The 23,979-nt window shown below is 40.0% G+C and overlaps 2 protein-coding genes across 5 annotated transcripts; one reads left to right on the top strand and one right to left on the bottom strand.

Moving 5' to 3' along the window:
• Window positions 1–9,285: 9,285 nt before the first annotated feature.
• LOC131461142 (protein B4) lies at window positions 9,286–10,925 on the top strand. Its single transcript, XM_058632167.1, has 5 exons — window positions 9,286–9,463; window positions 9,604–9,860; window positions 9,942–10,050; window positions 10,161–10,192; window positions 10,611–10,925. The coding sequence occupies exons 1-5, from the start codon at window positions 9,376–9,378 to the stop codon at window positions 10,872–10,874; spliced, it is 750 nt and encodes a 249-aa protein (XP_058488150.1). The 5' UTR covers window positions 9,286–9,375; the 3' UTR covers window positions 10,875–10,925.
• A 1,027-nt stretch (window positions 10,926–11,952) lies between these two features.
• Window positions 11,953–22,938, bottom strand: tmcc1b (transmembrane and coiled-coil domain family 1b). Of its 4 annotated transcripts, XM_058630943.1 has the most exons (9): window positions 22,812–22,934; window positions 22,512–22,628; window positions 20,187–20,334; window positions 18,594–18,637; window positions 17,069–17,850; window positions 14,763–15,182; window positions 13,597–14,081; window positions 13,372–13,507; window positions 11,953–13,278 (listed from the first exon to the last, which is right to left on the bottom strand). In XM_058630943.1, the coding sequence occupies exons 5-9, from the start codon at window positions 17,672–17,674 to the stop codon at window positions 12,964–12,966; spliced, it is 1,962 nt and encodes a 653-aa protein (XP_058486926.1). In that variant the 5' UTR covers window positions 17,675–17,850; window positions 18,594–18,637; window positions 20,187–20,334; window positions 22,512–22,628; window positions 22,812–22,934; the 3' UTR covers window positions 11,953–12,963. The 4 variants fall into 4 exon arrangements, with proteins under 4 accessions (XP_058486926.1, XP_058486928.1, XP_058486925.1 ...); XM_058630945.1 differs by lacking the exon at window positions 22,512–22,628 and having other exon boundaries at window positions 17,069–17,334; window positions 22,812–22,938; XM_058630942.1 differs by lacking the exon at window positions 22,512–22,628.
• Window positions 22,939–23,979: the final 1,041 nt, after the last annotated feature.

Below are 23,979 nucleotides of genomic sequence, written 5' to 3'. Positions count from 1 at the left end.
GACAGAACAGGAAAACCACAGCGAGAGACAGAAGCATTAATGTTCGTACACGCAACATGCAGCGTGTTTGAAGAACCTGCTTCATGTTTCTTATTCACGTCAAACTGACACGAGCCAAATTCCCTGACACGTCTGCGTGTGGTGACCGTTGATGCCTTGACCCCAGCCTCAATCCATTCTTTATGAAGTTCACCCAAATTCTTGACTCGATTTTGCTTGTCAAGCGTCTCAAGGCTACGGTTCTCTCTTGGTTTTGCATCTTTTTCTTCCACTTAACTTTCTGTTAACATGCTTGGACACAGCAGTCTGTGAGCAGCCAGCTTCTCCATGATTGTGTCGCCTAGTGAACCAAACTGAGAGACCATTTTGAAGGCTCTGGAAACCTTTGCCGGTGTTTTGAGTTGATTAGCTGATTGGCATGTGACACCACAAAGTTACAATAGTGAATTTTTTCACCATATTCTATTTTTTTGAGATACTGAATTTTGGGTTCTTGTTAAATGTGAGTCAAAATAATCACATTGAAAAGAACCAAAGACATGAAATAACTTTTCCACAATATTGTAATTTATTGAGATGCACCTGTGTGTGTCTGTGTGTGTGTGTGTGTGTGTGTGTGACTGTGATGTATCCAGAGAATGTCAGACTGAGAAAAAGAAGCAAGAAAGAGACTTTTTCCACTTTCCTTTTAGTGAAAAAGATACCGACAGTACGAAGATTGTTTCTCATGATGTGTTTTATTGCAACTGAAGCCCAAGAACAATCATCATATTTGCATATATTGTACATACTTTACTAGTGCAATGCTGCTGTTGCCTCTGTCTGTCTCGATATTAAACATTTGTTCAGCTGAGAGACTTCAGCCGCATCGTGTGAACACATTTCACAGTGGTTTGAATGGAATGGACATTTGTTTCTACTTGCAGGAGCATCAAACAGATGTATTACACAATGTGTCACGTTCGTCTTCCTTTTGAGGCTCTTGTTTGTTCAGATTTATAGAACCTGTGAGGAGGAAAAGAACCACAAAGTAGCATGATTGTTTCCTGTAAGACACTTTCATCACTTTGTCTGTATAAAAGTGAATAGATGAGAGTTAGATGTGTAGGTTTCATGTATTTGTCTCCTTCATACTTCACTTGATCAATGAACATTTATTCTAATCTATGATTAGTGGACTATTAATAAGGACAATTCAAAATGTATTGTCCTACATGAATTTCCTCTACATTTGGTCTATCCACTACCTACAGTAGTACAATACTCAGTACTCAGTACAGTATTATGCTCACTGTGAGCCATGTCCTGTGAAATGTTTGTGGAACGTACGTTTAGCCCATTTAACTTTATCTTTGTTAATTTATCTCCTTGCAGAGTAATAAGCTGGTGTACAGGTGTTCACTGAGTTTATAGAATACAGTGAAACTGTCTCAACTCTACCAGTGACACTACATATGACACTATTTTATTGAATTGATTCTTTTGTCAGGATGTTTCATGTTTATTGATTAAATGATACATTTTAGTTACTTATTTGCATACAATGCAAAGGGAGTCCATGTATACTGGGAGAAGACATTGAACTGACTCAGTACTTACCACTTCTTCTTCTTATTATAGTGCAATCAAGTAACAGTAAGAAGAGAATCACAGTCACGACAGAACCAGTTGTAATCATCACCACCAGATTCCGCGTCATTGCTTCTGTTTTGGAGGCAAAAAACAAGAGCAAGTTCTTAAATGTCACACTAAACATCACATTGGTGCATCTTTGCCACTAACAAAGAATAAACCTCTGTGCTCTCAGAGAGTTCTCTATTACCTTCTGTAGGCGTCACAACGGTTGAAACATGAGGTCTAACAGTCAGACCTGTTGAATTAAAAAATTAACATTTCATAATAGAAATTTTACTAAACGTTCCACCATAAGTGTTATTTTATTACCTTTTATAGGAGTGGCCAACGTTGAAACATGAGGTCTAACAGTCAGACCTGTGGAAGAAAAACACAACACATAAAACCATGAATGTAACAAACAGACGTGTTGAATACACAAACATAAACTTCTATATCTACCTGTGGTCATAGAAAACGTGGTCAGTGTTTGCGTCGTGTGTATCTCTGTTGTTTCCTCACGACGAGCTACATAAAAAAAGAAGACAGATTTAGACGTGTCAGTGTCTTCACACAACTTAGACAAAACATCTACACCAGTGGTGTCAAACTACATTTAGTTCAGTGTGATTTGATCTCAACGACTTCCAATGTTTCCCCTTGGTTTCACATTAATGAAGCATCTTATGAAACATTTTCTGAACAACCTGAGATTCCTTGAGAAAAATAACAAACTGAAAAATGCAGTTTCACAAATTCATCCTATGCGGGCCAGTCCTTGCCAATGGGCCGTATGTTTGTCACCCCTGATCTACACACAGTAAAATCCCAGTGCCTGATTATCTGGTTTATTGCACAAACACTTATATTATTATATAAGAACACACATGAAAAGAAGTCACTCACCGTTGATGGTGATGGAGGATACGTCACTGTATTGAGATAGAGGATTTACGTCTCCTTTCTTTACAGTGTAAAAACATTTCACTCCAACAACAGCGGGTGGACTCTGATTTACCATCCTCAGCAACTCAGACCCTGTCAGTGTCAGTGTCTCCCTACACGAGGAGGTTTTTATTTTATCCGGGTTCACAGTATTGAAATAACACTGAGACGCAGCTGGTGGAGAGTAACAGAACAGAGTGACCGTGTCCGTCTCAGTCATGACTGAAGTGTCCACTATGAGCTGAGGTGGAGGAAAGTTATAAGCTGAAAAGGAAAAAAGCGATTTAAAATGAAGGTAAACTAAAGATAATAATAAAAAAAAAGACACCCACAATAAAGTTGTGAATAATGAGGTTATGATCAAACTCTCACCGTGAACCTGAATCACATGAAGGGAATCTGTAAAAAAAAAAAATTATATAAATTATGATATGATATTATAATAAGTCACAGTGCAATCTCATAATAAAAAAAGGTTTAACCTACACATGAAGATGACAAACAAACGCTGTTGTCCTGCCATTTTGAAGTGTGTGTGTGTGTGTTTGACTACGCAGACTTAAATACAATAATCCGTCATTTAACAGAACAGGAAAACCACAGCGAGAGACAGAAGCATTAATACACGCAACATGCAGCGTGTTTGAAGAACATGCTTCATGTTTCTTATTCACGTCAAACTGACACCAGAATATTCAGAAGCAGTCTAAAGTCTCTTCATGAGTGAATGTAAAAAAATAAAAATCCAAGCATCCTAACATGTTTGTAGTGAATCATAATCCCAATCAGTGTATTGTGGGCAGTAGCCTATACAGGTGCATGAAACGTGTGTATTATATAAATTCAATACACACAGACTGAAGTACTTTAAGTCTTTGGTTCTTTTAATTGTGATAATTTTTGAAGAAGAAGAAGAAGAAGAAGATTGAAGGCTCTCAAAGGAATCTCAACTTTCTGTTAACATGCTTGGATACAGCAGTCTGTGAACAGCCAGCTTCTCCATGATTGTGTCGCCTAGTGAACCAAACTGAGAGACCATTTTGAAGGCTCTGGAAACCTTTGCCGGTGTGTTAAAAACAAGAACAAGTTCACACCAAACATCACATTGCTGATCCTTTGCCACTAACAAAGAATAAACCAGTAAATAAAATTGATGAATCATTGAATTCAGGTTAAAAAAAACTGTAGATAAAGTGGTCATAATATTTTTTTAGCTGCGGCAAAATAGATACTGTATTTGTCAAAAATCCAACAATAAAAACCTCATATTGGAAGTATTAAAATTGTATGTTTGTAGTAATTGCATGACTATTAATCACCTCATGCTGGGTTTAATTAAATTAAAAAGCCTTAGGCTTACTAATGGCGTATTTCCACCAGCTCTACTCGCTGCGCCTCGCCACCACACACCACGGTTTAAGCAGCGTTTTCACTAGCATAGTACTATTTTTACTAAAATACTAAAATTACTGCCTGGTACCAGGTACTATTTTTAGTGCCTGCTCCAGCGAGTTTGCAAAAGCGTGCTGAGTAGGTACTATGGCCAGAGTGCCGTCACAGGAAGAGACGTCCGACACACAAATCAAGCCAAACAGTGACAAATTGTAGATCACTTAAAACTACTTAACAATCCTAAAAATGTGGGTTAATCTCCAACAACTACCAGGAGTCTGGTCACTTGTCACTCGTTTGTGTGTGTGTGTGTGTGTGTGTGTGTGTGTGTGTGTGTGTGCTCTCAGAGAGTTCTTTATTACCTTTTGTAGGCGTCACAGCAGTTGAAACCTGAGGTATGCTAACAGTCAGACCTGCTGAATTAAAAACAACATTTCATAACAGTAATTTTGCTTAACGTTCCACCTGAAGTGCTATTTTAATACATTTTATAGGAGTTGTGGACATTGAAACATGAGGTCTGCTAACAGTCAGACCTGCGATACAAACATGAAAAACCACATTTCATAAGAGTCATACTTTTATGGGAGTCGCAGGTGTTGAAACATAAGGTCTAACAGTCAGACCTGTGGAAGAATGAATATAACAAACAGACGTGTTGAATACAAAAACATAAACTTCTATATCTACCTGTGGTCATAGAAAACATGGTCAGTGTTTGTGTCGTGTGCATCTCTGTTGTTTCCTCACGACGAGCTACATAAAAAAAGAAGACAGATTTAGACGTGTCAGTGTCTTCACACAACTTAGACAAAACATCTACACCAGTGGTGTCAAACTAAATGTAGTTCAGTGTGATTTGATCTCAACGACTTCCAATGTTTCCCCTTGGTTTCACATTAATGAAGCATCTTATGAAACATTTTATGAACAACCTGAGATTCCTTGAGAAAAATAACAAACTGAAAAATTTAGTTTCACAAATTCATCCTATGCGGGCCGGATTGGACCCTCTGGTGGGCCACGGGCCTTATGTTTGACACCCCTGATCTAAACATGGTAAAATCCCAGTGCCTGATTATCTGGTTTATTGCACAAACACTTATATTATTATATAAGAACACACATGAAAAGAAGTCACTCACCGTTGATGGTGATGGAGGATACGTCACTGTGTAGAGATGGAGAATTTAAGTCTCCTTTCTTTACAGTGTAAAAACATTTCACTCCAACAACAGTGGGTGGACTCTGATTTACCATCCTCAGCAACTCAGACCCTGTCAGCGTCAGTGTCTCCCTACACAAGGAGGTTTTTCTTTTGACCGGGTTCACAGTATTGAAATAACACTGAGACGCAGCTGGTGGAGAGTTACAGAACAGAGTGACCGTGTCCGTCTCAGTCATGACTGAAGTGTCCACTCTGAGCTTAGGTGGAGGAAAGTAATAAGCTGAAAAGGAAAAAAAAAGTGATTTAAAAACTAAAGATAATCAAAAAATAAAAAATAATGACCCACAATAAAGTTGTGAATCATGAAAGGTTATGATCAAACTCTCACAGTCAACCCGAATCACATGAAGGGAATATGTAAAAAAAAATATATATATATATATAAATTAGATATTATAATAAGTCACAGTGCAATCCCATAATAAAAAAAGGTTTAACCTACACATGAAGAGGACAAACAACTGTTGTCCTGCCATTTTGAAGTGTGTGTGTGTGTGTGTGTGTGTGTGTATGTTTGACCACGCAGACTTAAATACAATAATCCGTCATTTAACAGAACAGAAAAACCAGCGTGTTTGAAGAACATGCTTCATGTTTCTTATTCACTTCAAACTGACACCAGAATATTCAGAAGCAGTCTACAGTCTCTTCATGAGTGAATGTAAAAAAATAAAAATCCAAGCATCCTAATATGTTTGTAGTGAATCATAATCACAATCAGTGTATTGTGGCCAGTAGCCTATAAAGGTGCATGAAACGTGTGTATTATATAAATTCAATACACACAGACTGAAGTACTTTAAGTCTTTGGTTCTTTTAATTGTGATCTTTTTTGAAGAAGAAGAAGAAGAAGAAGATTGAAGGCTCTCAAAGGAATCTCAACTTTCTGTTAACATGCTTGGATACAGCAGTCTGTGAACAGCCAGCTTCTCCATGATTGTGTCGCCTAGTGAACCAAACTGAGAGACCATTTTGAAGGCTCTGGAAACCTTTGCCGGTGTGTTAAAAACAAGAACAAGTTCACACCAAACATCACATTGCTGATCCTTTGCCACTAACAAAGAATAAACCAGTAAATAAAATTGATGAATCATTTAATTCAGGTTAAAAAAAACTGTAGATAAAGTGGTCATAATATTTTTTTAGCTGCGGCAAAATAGATACTGTATTTGTCAAAAATCCAACAATAAAAACCTCATATTGGAAGTATTAAAATTGTATGTTTGTAGTAATTGCATGACTACTAATCACCTCATGCTGGGTTTAATTAAATTAAAAAGCCTTAGGCTTACTAATGGCGTATTTCCACCATCCAACCACCATGGTGGGCCAGTCCTTGCCCATGGGCCGTATGTTTGTGACCCCTGATCTATACATGGTAAAATCCTAGTGCCTGATTATATGGTTTATTGCACAAACACTTATTATTATATATTATTATTTTTATTATTATTATTATTATTATTATATTATTATATAAGAACACACATGAAAAGAAGTCACTCACCGTTGATGGTGATGGAGGATACGTCACTGTGTTGAGATGGAGAATTTAAGTCTCCTTTCTTTACAGTGTAAAAACATTTCACTCTAACAACAGCGGGTGGACTCTGATTTACCATCCACAGCAACTCAGACCCCGTCAGTGTCAGTGTCTCCCTACACGAGGAGGTTTTTATTTTATCCGGGTTCACAGTATTGAAATAACACTGAGACGCAGCTGGTGGAGAGTAACAGAACAGAGTGACCGTGTCCATCTCAGTCATGACTGAAGTGTCCACAGTGAGCTTAGGTGGAGGAAAGTAATAAGCTGAAAAGGAAAAAAAGTGATTTAAAAACTAAAGATAATCAAAAAACAACAATAATAATAATAATGACCCACAATAAAGTGGTAAATCATGAAAAGTTATGATCACACTCTCACCGTCAACCGCAATCACATGAAGGGAATCTGTAATAAAAATAAATACAGAAAAAAAATACAATAAGTTAGATATGGTGATAACAATAATAAAAATAATAATAATAATAATAATAGGTGACGGTGCAATCAATTGAAAAAACAACTGAGCAGAGCTTTAACCTACACATGAAGATGACAAACAATCGCTGTCCTCCTGCCATTTTGAAGAGTGTGTGTGTGTGTCTGACCATGCAGACTTAAACACACTAATGCGTAATTTTACAGGACAGGAAAACCACAGCGAGAGACAGAATCATCAATGTACTGAAGTATCTGACTTAAATGAACACATTAACACAGTTAACTCTTATTTTTGTATATCCTGTTATGAGGCTGAGAAGAAGTGCAGTACGCTGAAAATACAGTCCGGAATCCATCGTTCTGACAGCAAGCAAAAGCAAGGACAAAAGCAGTTGAGTTGGAGGCCATCACATACACATGAAAATAATTAGAATCCAAATAAAACCCAAAAAGGATGCCATTACAAGAAGTTGGCTGAAAACTGAACCACCTGGATTGAGCCACTGGCTAGATATTGTTGAAGAAATTCGATCAATGGAGCAAATGACCTATAGACTACGGATGAAATCAGAGTTATGTACTGCAAGATGGACAAAATGGCATCTCTATGCAAGATAGTAGTGTCTACCCCCTGTATTTGTGTTTTGTTCTTGTTTTATTGAATGAAAAATAAAGTTTAAAAAAAAAAAAAAACCCAAAAAGGAGTTAACGAAGGGAGGCTTCGATCTGATGGGAGAGAACCCAGGTGTTTCCTGTTTGGAGAACAGGAAACACCTGGGTTCTCTGGGCAGAGTTTTCTAACTCTGTCGGACACCTGCAGGGTCCAAACTGATACTGGCTTGCAACAGTAAAGTTCTCTTTGTTCTACACAAGCCTTGTGTCAGCGGAGTCTCTTTCTGCACTGTCATCTCACCACCTGACCACCGTTACCTGAAGAAGGAAGGCCCGCTAAACGACATGCAGCATGTGAAAGACTTGGTTCATGCAAATGTAAATAAATAAATAAACATCCAAGCATCAACGTTTGTAGTGGAGAAGTCACAGCAGAGGTTACATCTAAACATAGTAAATGCATGTTATCAAACTAAAACACACTCAACATAAAACCATACACAGTAACTAAAACCATGCAAATACAAGAAAAACAAGAAATATACTATATGTATACATTTTGTAAGAGAAAATTCTAATCGTCCACCAACTTTAAGTTGAACTACTCACAGACCTGGTGTTAGCCATAATTTAGGATTTAGGTACAAACTATAGGTGCCTTTCAAGGTTTCCTCCCTAGATACCAAGGCACCAGGCATTTGGACCGGATACAGTATCTCAAGTCTTACTAAACTATAGGTATCAGACGTGGCACGCTGCAATGATGCCTCACTGCCAACGATGTCAGGCGTTGTCTCACTTCCCCTCGGATCTGAGGTGTCTTCAATAAAATCTTTCAACTTAACTCATCACTGACTCCAGAGGTTCCATCATAGGTCGTCTCACCTGGTCATCAAAGGTTCCGCCATGAGTATATAAGAGTCTGTGTCGAAACATGAGGTCTAGTAATCAAACTTTCAAAAATAACAAATGCAGCAACTAATCTAATGTAATTTTCAAACTTTCTCCCCATGTATAATGTCTGGATACATTGTCATATTATTAATATCAAAGGTATTCGCTGACAAGAAGACAAAAAGATCTTGCAGAAGAGATAAATAAACTAATTATTAAATACATGGAAAAAGGATGGATGAATGAATAAATAAATATATAACTAATAAATAAATGGCCAAATAGATGAGCGAGGAGCATAACCACTCTCATGAATCTGGCTTTTCAGACAAACATCTGGATGTTTAGCTGATTTCCAGTAAATCAGTAGCTGTTATTAGTCTGGTCATAATAACCACTGAAACTTCTTCTTTGGATATGTTGTGATACTAGTGACCTGGTACTCAAGTACTTTTGTGTTGAATGAGTTCAAATGAGAGGTTATCTGTGAAAAAGAAGCCATGAAAAGCAGAGTGTGTCAGCTGACCACTTCAATTAACCACTTATGCGTCTCACCTGGTGTTGCGTGATCCACCTGGTCAAATTGTACCGGAAGCAACTGCATAAGAACGGAGACAGAAGAAGAAACGGGTGTCACGGTACTTTTATCATCTGGAGAAGCTGCTTATTATTGTGTTTCTTTTAATTTCATAAAGAATTACCCGCGATGCCTCCTAAAAAGAAAGTGACGGTGGCAGTGGAGACTCCTGAGGTGGCTGAGCCGTCCTCCAGCGAAGCTGTGGTGGATGAGAACGGTGAGGGGGAAATCAGGCCAGATTTAGGGTCTTTATCTACTCATTTAAACATGTTTCCAATGCTGTTGTGTGGTGAACGCCATATTCGTGATTCTTCCAATAAATAAATAAATACAAGCACATTATCCTTTATTCCCCAGATGCTGCAGCGCTGCGTAAAATTGCAACTCACCCGCCCACAGCCATCATGGTGAGAGAGGCGCTCAAAGAGCTGGACTCACGCAAGGGGGTTTCATCCAAAGCGATTCAGAACTACATTAAACAAAAATACCCCTCGGTGGATTCGGTGAGGTTGAGGAACTTGGTCCGCAGAGCGCTGAAAAAAGGAATTGAGAACGGCACCCTGGTGCGCCCTGCCAACTCCAACGTCACTACGGGCGCCATAGGAAAGTTCAGGGTAAGATGTCGGGTCCACAGCTTCACCGAAGCGGAACAAGTAAGTTAATTAACCGAACACTTTGTCCCGTCCTGTCTTAAGCTTCCACCAAACGCCAAGGCGGCAAAAGCAAAGGGTGAGAACGCGGATCCTAATGCGCAAAAAGCTCCAAAAGCAGCCAAGAATGCAGACAAGAAGTCCCCAAAAGCAGGTGAGGTCATGATTAAAGTATCACTTCTACCACGGGGCTGATACTTTTTGTATTATGTATAACACTGGTAAAATGTATACTAATTATAGTTTAACTATCTAATTTTTAAGGTGCCACAAAGGCAAGTGCCAAGTCCCAGGAGGTGAGACAATGTTTGTTAGAAATACAGGGCAGAATGTCACACTTGTGTTTTTTTTCATTGAATACAAATATCTAAAGTGCCACTTAAAGGTCCAGTATGTGACAGAATATACAACACATAAGTATAGTGTAATTAAAATAAAACCTTTGGCTTCCATAGACCTAGAACATGTTTTTATATACTTTAGGAAAGGCCTTTCTTCACAGAAGCCACTATTTTGTTTGCTACAGTTGCCTGGTTGGACAAACTAGCCAGAACTTGTATGTTTCAATCTCCAATTCTAGAACACTGGACTTTGAGAGTTGTTTGTTTTCACACTTACTTGCAGTAGTGTTGGCTAAGCATAGAGTAATAAAGCTGTTGACTGATTTAACATGCACTGAACACACTACCAAATCCTTGTATACATTCATTTAAGGAACCAAAGCCGCCCAAAAAGTTGAAGAAAGCTGAAGAGGCTGCAACCACAAAGGCTGCTCCAGCAAAGAAGCCTAAAGCCAAAAAGGCTGCAGGGAAAGAGGACGACAAAGGAGCATCGGATGCCCCCAAAAAGGAGGCAAAGGCGACCAAGGAACCGAAGGCGTCCAAAAGTAAGGCTGCTAAAGCGGACGCTGCTGACGCTCCTGCCACTAAAGCAACTGGGAAACGAGGCAAGAAGACCGCGGAGAAGACGGCAGAATAAACTTATTGCTCTTAACTGATTTTTATTCTCAATAAAATCTTATCTTTTGGATGTCCTGACCAGTTTAATTCAACTGGCTGTACTGCTGAAGTTAACATGACAACAATATTTAATTACAATTCAAGTTGCAAATACAACTACAGTGAATCTGCAAAAAAGGAAAATGGTAAAATGTAGGCTGCTGAATGTGCATCTCTATGTTTTAAAGGTACAGAGTAAAACATTAGGTTTTATATCTTTCAAGCTGTGGTGTTTATGCATTACTGCATAAGTCTGTCTTGGTGACAGCACCTTCCACAGGTCAAACGAGTGAGTGCAGTTGAACGAATTTAAAGACCTGCATATAATATGCAGGAAGTGCAATACTTGTTTTATGACATGCTCAGCCTAGTAATAGAATTTCTGAGCTTTCACAAAGTGAAGCCTGTGTTCACTTTTTTTTTTTTTTTTTTTTAAACCATAAGATTAAATCTGAATTTAAGAAACAGTCCTATCTGGAGAGAGTTGTGGGATATTTACCACTGCCACACTTCAGGCTGTTCCTCGGCTGCTCTGTCCTTCTGAGGCCAACATTCAAATGTGACCTTTTATGCCTAAAACACTGCCTGATGTAAGTGATGAGAAGAATATTGCTAAAGGCTCTCAATGTTTGTTACATTTGAAGTCATAAGCTACCTTTTATCATATACAGCCACTGGATGAACAACATCGCCTGAGGACTGGGTGTTGAACTTGAGACCTGCAATTCAATAAAACACAAAACAAATAGTGTTTAACTGCTTTGAGTAAGGTCTCATATTCCATTTAAGGCATTTATGCAACCACTTTACCTTGCAGTCACAGCTTCACACTAATGATGGGAGAATGAGGCCTTTTCAATTTGCACTCTGTCGGTTAAAAGTGTGTAACTTGATCAAACTGGTCATTGGTGCGAGGACGATGGTCAAACTGCCAGACTGGCTCGACAAGTTTATGAGTAATGTTGAGCTGAGGGTCCGTTAAAAGTCAGTCTACTCCAGACATGCATTTAACAAAGAGGCAACTTTTGTTGGCAGAAAAACACTACGTCAGTACAAACTCACCTTTTAAAACAGCAAATTTATTTGTTTTTAAAAAATAAAAAAATCAACTAAAAAGTATTACTATTTCATTGTCACTAACGGAAACAGTACGGAAGCACTGAGTCTTTGAGCATTTTGACTGCTCTTCAAGTATGTTAATTCAATTCATAGGTTATTTTTTTCTGCAGTGGAACAGCCACAGTCCGATCCAGCTGAGGACAGGGCAGCAGGGCCTCAACTCCAAACTTCATGTTCAGGACAGTAATATATCCTAGTTGTGGCAGATCCAGTGTTTTTTGACTTCACACATCCGAGAGAATCGAGTTAAGAGCTCACTACCATTTGATCCAGTGACGAGTCTGTTTCCAGAGCAGTGTAGGTCGATGTGCAAGCACTCCATTCTTCAGAGTGTCGTGAGCAAGAAGAGGAAGAGTTGGTCACACAAGCAAAAATTTGACTGAAGGCTGAATGAAGGGGAAAAGAAAGGGGGGGGGGGGGTGGGGGGCAGACTGGAAAAAACAGACCAGGAGAGAGAGGACTTACAAAAAGAGAACGTGGATAATTAAAATTAGCAGAACATTGTCATCTCATTACAGTTGAAAGAAAATTAAAAAGCTATCAATCAGCTGTATTAAAAATAGCAGTGACATCAAATCAATACCACTTGAATCAGCTCAAAAGTAATAAAACTTTTCTTCTGTGGGGAAACTATGCAACGTTTTCCACGTGTAAACAAATTCACTCCAAGAGAGAAATCAAGTGTGCAGTTCTCTCAGCCCCTCCCCTCCAACGACGCCCCATTCACCCTTCCAGCATTGTGCCACAACCGCACCACAAAGTCCACGGCACACATCCCTCCCTTTTCTCTGGTTTACTCTTCTCAAAAAGTGATAAAGTGACAAAACTCCAATGCAATTCTCCTGACTGTTTTGAGAATTAGCAGGAGAGGAGGAAAAGGAAGGACTGTTGAGACTTGAGCCTCAAACGCTGTCCTTTCACCGTATAAATAATAAAAATGTCCAAACAGGTCATCTGGAGTTCAGGAGAAAGTGATGCAGATACTCGGAAATAGCCTCCCAGTGCCTCCAGAGGAAGGCGAGAAAGACAATTAGAAGCAGCGTAGAAAGCGTGCGGCTTCGCGTTTTCATTAATGGGACGACACAGTTTGCCACCGTGGACACAAACACCAGGAGGACGGCCATAACCGCGAGCAGCACATTGATTAGTTTTCCAAGAAGAGTCCGCGCTGTGGCATTCTCCAAACCCTCCAGCTGCACCACCTGCTGCTGTTGCTGCTGCAGCTCCATCTTGGAAATACGTGTCTGACATGCTTCCAGTGCCTCCTACAGGTCAGATGTAGAAACTGTCAGTAAAATCAGGTTCTGGTGGGAAAAAAAAAGAAGAAGAAGCATTGTGTGTATTCTACTGAGGCTTACCTGAATGTCCCGTGCTCTTTCATAAGACTGATAAGCAATCTTCTCCTCCATGCTGGCTAGTTCCTGTTTCAAGTTCAGAATTTCATTCTGGTGCAGTTCTGTCAAGTCATTCAGTTGTTCTTCTAAGCGTTCACACCTGAAGAGCAGTGGAAACAACAGCAGATTACAAACAGTACGACCCATAAACATCTACTATACTAGAGTATATAGAATATTTTATGTTACCTGTATCGTTCCTCTTGCAGGGCCTCCATGATCATCGTGTAGTCCCGCTGATAGTGGACCTTTAAGGTTTCAAAGGACTCCTCTAGTCGACGTTGGTTTTCCCGGAGATCTTGAATCTCATGGAGAACAGCATCAAATCCTGTAGCCTGGGTTAGATCGAGGGTATTACCTTTGGAGCTAGGGGGACCTCCGGGAGCTCCAGCGGTGCTATTGGCTCCCGCTGAGCCGGATGTGGCACTAGAACAGTCCTCATCACTGCCGTACTTTGGGCTGGACTGCAGCTGTCCTGTACCGAGGGTCCTCGCTGCCCCGGGACCGACACCTTCATCTCCCTGGGTTTCGTCCAAAGAGTCTTTCAGGGCTGCTATGTTATCGGCACTGCCAAACTTGTTACGGATGAGGGAGGCAATTTCTCTTGGCTTGGACACCACAGCTCCGGCTGCAGAGTGTGTGGCCTGTGAGAAGCTGGACAAGCCGCCGGTCACCTGTTATCAGCGAGAACAGGTCAAGACAGTTGAAGACATCTGGTTCAAAGGCAGTAACTAACCCAATGGCTTTCCTAATGTTGATGTACCATCAGTGTACAGCTGACGCTGCATCTCTACTTATGAACACGACGCACATACTGTACTGGAAGAGAAATGTACTTGATACTACAAAGATATATTTTATCTATAAATGCAAGGAATGTCTGTCTGTTAATCACATAACTGTCCTAAGGCAAGGACATTATGTCATTTGTTCTGTATCATCAACCTGCCTGGGGACAACAGATTAGCCGCTGGCTGTAATCTGGCATGTTTACACAATCGTGTTCATTAATGTGCAAATGTCCCTAAAATGAAATAAATAAAATGTTCTGCTCTTTAGCACAACACTACTTCTACAAAAGTAATATTACAGACATTTTGGTCACGGCAAACATTTATGTTCATTTACATAATCACTTCAACAGAATCTCTAACACAATAGTTATGTGTCAACAATGTGCAATGCAGGCATTATTCATTCTGCTGGCGACAACTATAACAAGCAAGTTAAATGTCTAAGAACAATCTGTAAACTACAATGTCTTGCAGTTAACAAATAATATTAGATTTACTTTTGTCAGTAATACTCAAAGAGTGGACTTCGGTGGCAGAGGTCATTGAATGCATCACACGCACCTTAGCTCCAACATCTTTCAGCCCCTGGTGCATGTCTCGGAAAACATCTTTGGGCTGGCGAGGGATGCCGTTGTGTTCCACCTCACGGAGCTTCCGGTGGTAGTGCTCTAGCTTCCGCTGCAGCTGCTGGATAGTCTGAGCCGACTTTTGGTTCTTCTTCTCAAACACCTGTTTGATGCGTGCACTCTGTTGTTTGTCTGCATTGTTGGCCAGTTTCAGGTATTCGGCCACATTGTCGTCGCGTGCGGTTTGTTCGATCTTGATTTGTTCCGTGAGCTTCAGGATCTTCTGTTGCAGTTGGGCGATGGCCTGTTTAGTTCGCTGGGGGTCTGGGGTATTATCAACTACATCATAGCCGTCTACACTGTAGGGGAGGGCGTTGGGTGAAACTGCGGGGCCTGATCCATCGTAACGTTCCAGCTGTTTCATTAAGCAAATGGAAGAAGAGGTGTGAAAAATTGCTTACATATATTAAACAATCATAATATTAATTGTTTTTCAATCAAGTCATCATTCCCTTCCAGTATTAAAGCTCTTATTAATAAAAATTATAAAAGGTAAATGATCATTTTCAGGACAGTGACGCATAAAAAGTGCGGTCAGGTGTATGTCACTATAATTTCAAGACAGCAGGTGGCGCAGGTGAAGAAAAGGTTCCCTTTTAATGTGCAGTCATCCAGTTCCAAGAGATGTAGATGTTAACATAGACTGACTGAGAGCTGAGGGGAAAGAAATGTGGTTAATTGAAACAAAAAAGACAAAAAATAGATGGTTCCAAAGTTACCAGACACTTTGAAAACCTGTAAACTGTTTAGCCTTTTCAACAGTTTGCACAAAGTACAGCTGTGACAGGACATTCAATACTTGACTTAAATACAATATATTTGTACTGAAGGACAATAGCTACATGACAAGATGGTAACATCTCCAAACTACGAATAAATGTTAATTTGGTGAAAGGGTAGCTGCACCAAGTCGTAGCTTGTGATCCGGTTAGTCTACTTTTCAGAGCTGTGAGCTAATTATAGCTTGAATTTTCTTTTTGATTGTTTACAACAGTGTCATGACCACATCTTACTTAAAGGGAAAGGTCCAACAAAAAGCAGCTTTCGGTTTCGTCCTTTGTATCAGCCGCGTATGTGGCAAAAAAATGGTGAGAAGAGCTGAGAACTGCAAATTACAAGTGATGGGTCGAAAGGTTTTACAAGATTAGCATGATGGTGCAGTGTTTACAACATGCTAATTCCAGATAGTCTCTGGTAAAAATGCTATATAGTCTCTTGTAATGTCGCTGGTATGAACACTTGAGATATCGTTCACAGATTTCTATAAACATTTAGTATCACAAAAGAAAATGAAGACACAAGTCTGAGCTTGATTCTCCCTGCAAGCCGTATCTGACCCAAAGTGCACTCAGACAGAAAAAGCTAAATTTAGAAAGGCTTAAAGCACATAGTGACAACTACTCAAAGGTAAATCTCTGACCTTCCACCACTGACAGCTCATCTCCCCATTCATCAGTTCATCCTAGCACATCTAAACCACAGCTAACAGCCTTTTAAAACATGTTTCACTCGGTTTATTTACTTACCGACATTGCCGCACAACTATTAGAGCATAAGTCAGTTTTAGCTTTTATTTTTACTGCCACAAAGCCAACAACTTACAAATGAATTTATTTCCTTGTTGGTGCAGTGTCATTTCCTTTTATAGTTGTTAAATATTTATGTTAAATGCCCCAAACCAACTATTTAAAGCATTGATTGGCTGAATTCAGTGAAATAATTGCCATATTCTGACCTCTAACCTCAGTGAAACACATTCACATGGAAATGTTTGTATATGAAAACTGATAATTCATCCTCCCCTATGTTCCACGTGCATTTAACATTGGTATTACTAAGCTAGAGCCACACAGTAGGTGTAGTTGTTAGCACCTTTGGAAAGGAAAGGAAAGGAAAGCATCTTTATTTGTCATTATACAACAACAACTGGTATTGCACAACGAAAATTTCGAGGTCAGATGGAGGGTTGATCAGAGCCGCTGCGACTGAGCACGGGGGACCAACCTGACCAAATGTAACTAACATTCTAACATGTTTTGATGGTGGGAGGAAACCGGAGAGCCCGGGGGAAACCCACGCAGACATGGGGAGAACATGCAAACTCCACACAGAAAGGTCCCAGACCAGGAATTGAACCCAGCACCTTCTTGCTGTGAGGCAACAGTACTAACCACTGTGCCACCAGCAAGAAGACTCAGGTTTGCAACCCGGTCGGAACAAGGGCTGCACTCAAAAACTCACCTTGTCGGGCTCCTCAGTGGAGTGGTATCCAGAGGTCAGCAGCATGTCAACTAAGGCTGGACTGCTGGGTGTGTCAGTAGTCGAGGATGAGCGTGGGCGTCCAGCCTGCAGCAGGGCCTCATGGGTACTGCGCCTGTGGATCTGGGGGCTACCTTTCTGCGGGGGATCCCCAACACCCCCCGCCTTGCTGCGGCGGCTCTGCAGGCTGGTGCCTCGTTTCATCATTGGTGGTGCACTTCGGATCTGCTGCAGAACACGGCTCAGAGCTGCAGGAGGGGCGGAAGCAGCAGGGTTGTCAGAATCCACAGGGAGGGCCACGGAGGCAGGAGCGTCCCCTACTTCTGACCCTACATCAGTGGGTTCGGAGGAAGGGGTGCCTGTGCAGGATGAGGTGGAGTCATGTGGGGAAACGGAGGAGCGTCGGCGCTGTGGCTGGAAGAATTGCTTCAGACCATGGCCCAACGCTCCCATGTTCTCCAGGGCATTACGAGGGATTTTGGACAAGCCATGCTCCGACTCCGACGCCCTCCTGCCGTACTCCAGCTCCGTTCGGCCTCCATTGTCCGGCTCCTCTGGACTCACCGGTTCACTACTACCCTGATCCATCAGAGACCTCCAGTTTCACAGTGAGGTTCTACTTGGAGGTGCAGGAAATAGCTATGCCCCGTTGACAACACCCCCCTCTGATAGGCTGGTTGAAAGCCGGAAAGCAGAGGGGACGGTGCTCAGTTGGGCCTTTTGAGTGGGCATGCATCTGTGGCTTGGCTCAATGTCATGCTTGTCTACCACAAAAGGAAAATAAAATGGATTACGACATGCAGCAGTGAGTGATGAACATAAAAAGCAGCAACAGAATATAAACCACCACCAAGCAACATAAACTGGGTTGACACAGACAGGCTCCCTTTTGTTCAACTTGATTTAAGGTTTCTTGATAATGTTATAAAAACATCATCTTTTTGCAACGACTGGGAAAAAACTTTTTCTTCATTTTCTTTTACTTAAAAGCAGAAGGTACATTTATGGTAAAGACAGCAAGGTAATGCCTGACAGTGCCAAACCAGTGATGCAAAAAACAAAAGTATACAAAACTAAAGAGCTTTGAAGAACAGTTTCTGAAATGCTGAAATTTGTCTTTTTGCAGATATTCATATTCGATACTTTGGGCTGTTTATCCAGAGCAGTCAAGTCCAGCTGTACAAAAGCCCTCATTGTAGTTGAATAATTACATTTCAGAAAGTATCGTAAAAAAAATAATTAAAATCAACAAAACAGAGTGATTGCATAATGCTAAAAAAAAAAAGACTACAGTGTGAAAACATGTAAATAAAAATGTAAATGGACGGTGATTGATATGTAATTCTCCGAAGGCGTTTGATGATCCAGAGCGCTCGACTCATTTTATTACGAGGACATATTCATTAAAAGACCATTTCAAGTCTTTGGCTCTCATATGACAGCCTACATACATCACTTTTTGGTTTACCTACAAGAAGAAAACAAGAAGGAATGGTGGCGTTCTTACCATCGGCCCTGCCTGTCCTCTTCTGACTCACAACACAGGATTTGCTAAATGAAGTGGAAACATAAAATATATAAATAATACACTCCATACAAAATAAGAGGTTAAAAATAGGAACTGTGAAGCAACACAGGGACATTAAGTCAGCTAAGTAATAACAGGTAATAAAAGGTATGTACGAGACATCAGCTGAGAGACTTAAAAGTATCCAACATGCTGACCATATGAAATGGTCTTTATGGACCTTTGTTTAAAAGCTTGAGAGGGAGCAGTAAATCAACACTTGTATAGTAGTGTATATTACAGCATATATGCCAGCAGCTCTAAATACATTTAGTAAACAACTAAAAAAATAAACTGTCAGAGCAATTAATTACAGCATTAAGTGTTTTTTTGGTGAATATTAATTGTTTTGTACACAGTTGCATAGTGAGTCACTTTTAAATCAAAACTAAAACACAGGCTGTACTAGTTTTCTTGCACTGTATGTTTTCAGATGAACACAATTATTAAACAAGGCCAAGCGCCGGTGCCAGGGGTTAGCCCTGCGATCGTTTAAAGGATAAGGAGTAGATAGTGAATGAATGAATGAATAGTGATAAAGCCCTCAGTGTGTTTCACATTTGGTATTTTACAAGACTTGATGTGTTGCAAGTTTCACTGAACCATGAAGAAAGTATCCAAAGCATTAAGTGACAGATCTGACTATGTTGTACATGATTTTTGCACAGATAAACAGAAACTTTATTCCACGAGTCAGCATATCTCTCAAGTATCACTTAACAAGCCGCCAGCACAATTTTCTTACACAAACACAATGTACTGCTCCATTAGTGATACACAGTTACTCAGTGCTGCTGCTCCTGCTGTTATATCTACAGTGTTGGATAAGACAGCACTTTATAGAAGGGTACAGTAGGTGGCGGGCCTGCAGGCCTGCTCTGTAGAGTCAGAAGATTTGCTCAGAAACATGAAACAAACTATTCTTTCTTTGACCATCAAGGGCTGGACACAAGGCCTCTGTTTCACATCTGTCCATCTTGACAGATCTCTCTTTCAAGATGGATGAGATCGCTTAATTCACCTGACATTAAGCCATAAAGCAATGGTGTTATTCTATTGTTACATTTGGTGCCTTTCATTGAAACAGAGACATAGGAGGCACAGTTCCACAGAGACAGCGAGCAACATCCTTTAACAACAATGAAACAAAGAATCTACTCCAACTCCTTCAGGCTGAGGGCAAACTGTTCTCTATGAAGTGGGTCAGCTAACATTCGCCTATCACTCCCTGCACATGCCGTGTATTTCAAGGTCACAGAGGTCTACAGAGTGCAGTGCATCTCTTGGAGCATTTAAGCTTTCACTTGTGTTAAAGAAACATTGTTACAGCATTTGACTGAAAGTGATGAGTATTACTTCATTTGTGAACTGTTCTGTTTCATTTTACACACATAGACAAAATGTGGCAAAGGAAAAACAGAGGGAAATGTATTTATTCTCCAGATGTGACCATATAATAATACATACAGTAACGGCCATTAGTGGAAGGGATATTCAACAACTCAGCAAGAATCTATCTTTAGAGAAACATACCTTTATATGCAGTCATCAGATGATGAAGTGTGGGTCTATTAACGCAGGAAAAGATCCAAGAAAATGTTCTGTGCCACTCTCTCTGGGTAATTCAGGTGAGACAGTGGACAAACTTAAGTCAGCTTTTCCCATTTAGAAAAATCACATGCTGTAATGAAAAACAGAAAAGCAGACAAAGACAGTGAGAAACACATGGGGTACAATGCTTTATTGTTGACATTTACCAAATCAATGTCCCCTATTTGGGCTAGGGTTTGATGTCAAGTATGTTTATATAAACATCGTATTAACACATCACTGCTGCTTCCAAACTTAAAAAGCCATATTATCCATGTGTATAAAGCCCACTCACATTTAAAGAGATAATCCCTTGAAAAGGAACAAATAAGGACATTAACAAAAAGCGTATAGAAGGCTACGCCTTCATAAGATAAATGGAAAGATTACAACACTGTCATTATGCACAGCTCAGGCCCCCAGGGCCTGTTAGCTTAATTAAATGTCTAATGTTAATTAATGGTGCCCAATAGCCCCCTCGAGATATCTACAGGACATAGAGCATCGCCTGTCTTACAAAGCCACCGCTGAGATAAAAAGAAAATGATGCAGTTATCAACAAACGGTGAAGACAACATAGTGCAGGAGATGTATTATTTTATTACAAACATCTCTGTGACAGCCATAATGGCATTCCAATTACATCACAGCCGCCATCATTTTTAAAGCAATAACACTACTGTTGTTACCAACAATAAAGCTTCCTTCTGGTTAGACAAATGCATGAGAACACACAATGCATCTGATGAGTCTGCTAAGATTCTTCCATTTGCCAAATCTTTTGAAACATACATACATAGCCTTTGTGGTAAATTGTTTAATTGAGTTTTTCCAAAGTATACATATGACGTCTCTCTGAAGACGTATGGCCAAATTGGTACTCACTGAAGAGGTTTATTCCTTGGTAACAGAGTTGGTCGTCTGGTTCACTTAAATGTCGTGTTACATGATCTAAGCGTGGACCTCAGAAGTTCTTTTTTTGAATTTTGGGGCTATGCTGCGTTTAGAGAGAAACTGTAAACATACATTCAGGATAGTAAGTTTAGTAAATTAAATTGCTCGAAGAAGATAACATGTAAATTCAATGTCAGCATGTGTACTGTGACTGTAGTCACGCTTAAAATGTACAATGATATGCGTAATATGTAACTAAATATTCTGAGCCCGAAGGCTTAACGTTAGCTAGGGATAAGCAGAGGATGATATGAGCAGCTAGCCAGCCAACGGTCACAGGCCCCGGACTTTGATTCACACAGAACTAAGACAAATGTGTTGAAAACGTCAATGAAGTTTATAATTTTACTGCGGACTGTTGTGGAGCGCCGCGTTAAATTAATGCAGAATTTATCGCTGCAGCCGTTTTGCTGGCTTCTATGCTCCTACATCCAGCTAGCAATATAAGCTAAGGCGGTGCACCGGGGGGTGTTTAATTAACTCTGCGGTGCACACCGGTGTTGCTGCGCGGGGCGAATATAACATTGTCGTACACCTTGTTAGCAGACGCGCAAGTGTCCAATATTCACAAGACTATTGGAAAATCCTGCCACAAACCTGAGCTGCATCAAACCACCAAATGTAAAGTGTGTCGTTTGGTTTAACCGCCCTCCACATTAAGTTAGCTTCACCGAGGAGTTGAAGATGCCAAGCTAGCAGATCATTTCTGTACATTTATCTACTCGAGTGTTTTCCTCTCGTTATTTTCTTTTGTTTTGCGGCATAAAACACGGTTTTCGAATGAAGAATATGTTGCTAAATGACAGGCCAAGTTGTACAGATCATTTATGCTGCTAGGCTAATCAAAAGCGAATTTTAACACCTTATTCGTTGCTATAGGCGTTAACCTTTTTTTATTTTTACATTGATTTCATTAGTGAGTCCATCGCCATTATTTACAGTAAATGTAGTAGTTACCTGGCCCCACAGATGTTAAAATTCAACACAATAGCTGAGAGTAGAGTGGAAATATTTACTGTTACATGCTAATATTAGGCTTCAGTCACATCTGAGGGGTCTTGTATTTCATGGCGGTGTTGTGCTACAGTTCCTCCAGTGTATATTTACATTAATAACTAAGGCTGTCTTCTTCTTTCCATAGCATCATTCTGTGCTTATTGACGACTAAAAAGTCAAAATTGTTCTTCGAGATTAAAACAATGCGAGTGTAGTCGACATCCTGGTCTGCACTTCACCTCGCACATGGGTGTTGTCTCCAAAGAGCCAACATTTACGTTTACGTACACGAGTATAGGTTTAAAAGCCATCACTCACGTGTAAAATACACTGAACGTCGCCCACTCTCAGCTACCCCGGGGGGGCAAAACAGGCGCTCTCTCGCCACTCATCCACTCAGCCTGTCAGTTAAAGCAAGCTGGCTAGGCTCCCGAGCTAATAAAAAAAACAACATCAGCCATGGTTAGCTACAGGCGAAACCAGGGCGCAGCGCCAGGCGGCAGTGACAGAAACACAAGCCACGCTCGTAACCGGCCGGAGCGAACACCACGGCAGGACCTTTCATTCATTGAGCGGTACGCAAAATAAAATCAAAGTATTTCGCTGGTGTGAACTTACATGAGCGCTGAGAGGATTGTGTTGATGACCGTTCATTTCTCCCGACGGTGGAACACTCCCACGGTGACGTCACACAGCGTCTCGACGTCAGAACAGCTGAGCGGCAGACAGCTCACACGGTCTAACGTCATCAGGAAGACGACGATCATGATGATGATTCTGGAGCCAGTGACTGTCGCTATGTTTATGAACATGTGCGATAAGTTTAAACCGAGCTAAATTTGACTAACTTGAATCAACATCACAGATAAACTCAATGTTTTGAATGGAATTGCCGTTACAGATATCTGTGACGTCATGTTGCTGTCTTCTTGCTGTCTCTGATGTCCAAAATTCAGTTTTTACTAGTCCAAATAATGTCACAGATATCCATAATTCAGATTTTATAAGTCTAAATAACGTCACATATTTACATAATTCAGTTTTACTCGTCAAAATAATATCACAGACATACATAATTAAGTTTTTACATCACTTTTGTCATTCCTGTGTATGGGGGTATTTACGTTTTGATATCTTCAATTGAGGATAATTAAAGATATTTTGAACTTGAATTGTGACCACTCACAATGACATTGTAGAAATCTGAAACGGGAAATATAGAGCTATAATGACAAAAGTGATGTCATTCTAAAAGTGAATTGCAACTGTAGTTTTGACTGGTAAGAATGACATTGCAGATATTAGTAGTGAATATCTTGTCTATATGAAATGTTAAAAAAGTCTGTCATCAGCATAAACAGATTGGAAGTTAATAGCAGAGATCAAACTTCAATTGAAGACATCTATCACTTAACTGATATCTACAATAATTCCAGTTTTCTGACTCATCACAATTTCAGTTAAAGATATCCATAACGTTGTTTGACTAGTTTATTCATACATCTCTCTCTCTCTCTCTCTCTCTCTCTCTCTCTCTCTATATATATATATATATATATATATGATAAAGTGACTGATTTACAGCCATATCTTATACACCAAACATTAATAATTTCCATGTTGATATGTTTGGTAAATTAATTAAAACTTGATTTAGTGTACGTTACTCAAAACATATATACATAAATCCTACCTAAAATGAGTATGGCGACCCAAAAAAAAAATCACAAAAGTGCTTTATTTTACTAAATGAATCAATCTAATCACACTTTTTTTCTATACCACA

This window comes from Solea solea, chromosome 6, assembly GCF_958295425.1.
Source record: "Solea solea chromosome 6, fSolSol10.1, whole genome shotgun sequence".
Classification (NCBI taxonomy): domain Eukaryota; kingdom Metazoa; phylum Chordata; class Actinopteri; order Pleuronectiformes; family Soleidae; genus Solea; species Solea solea.
The sequence above is the reverse complement of the archived record's forward strand: the minus strand, read 5'-3'. Positions and strand labels throughout refer to the sequence as shown.

Bases quoted from the DNA above. Each gene is read 5' to 3' on its own strand.
- LOC131461142 (XM_058632167.1), top strand. From the start codon at position 9,376: ATGCCTCCTAAAAAGAAAGTGACGGTGGCAGTGGAGACTCCTGAGGTG. The intron at 9,464-9,603 runs GTGAGGGGGAAA...TTTATTCCCCAG, and splicing joins AGCTGTGGTGGATGAGAACG to ATGCTGCAGCGCTGCGTAAA. The intron at 9,861-9,941 runs GTAAGATGTCGG...TCCTGTCTTAAG, and splicing joins GCGCCATAGGAAAGTTCAGG to CTTCCACCAAACGCCAAGGC.
- tmcc1b (XM_058630943.1), bottom strand. From the start codon at position 17,674: ATGGATCAGGGTAGTAGTGAACCGGTGAGTCCAGAGGAGCCGGACAAT. The intron at 13,508-13,596 runs GTAACATAAAAT...ACTGCTCTTCAG, and splicing joins CTGCAAGAGGAACGATACAG to GTGTGAACGCTTAGAAGAAC. The intron at 13,279-13,371 runs GTAAGCCTCAGT...TCTGACCTGTAG, and splicing joins AAAGAGCACGGGACATTCAG to GAGGCACTGGAAGCATGTCA.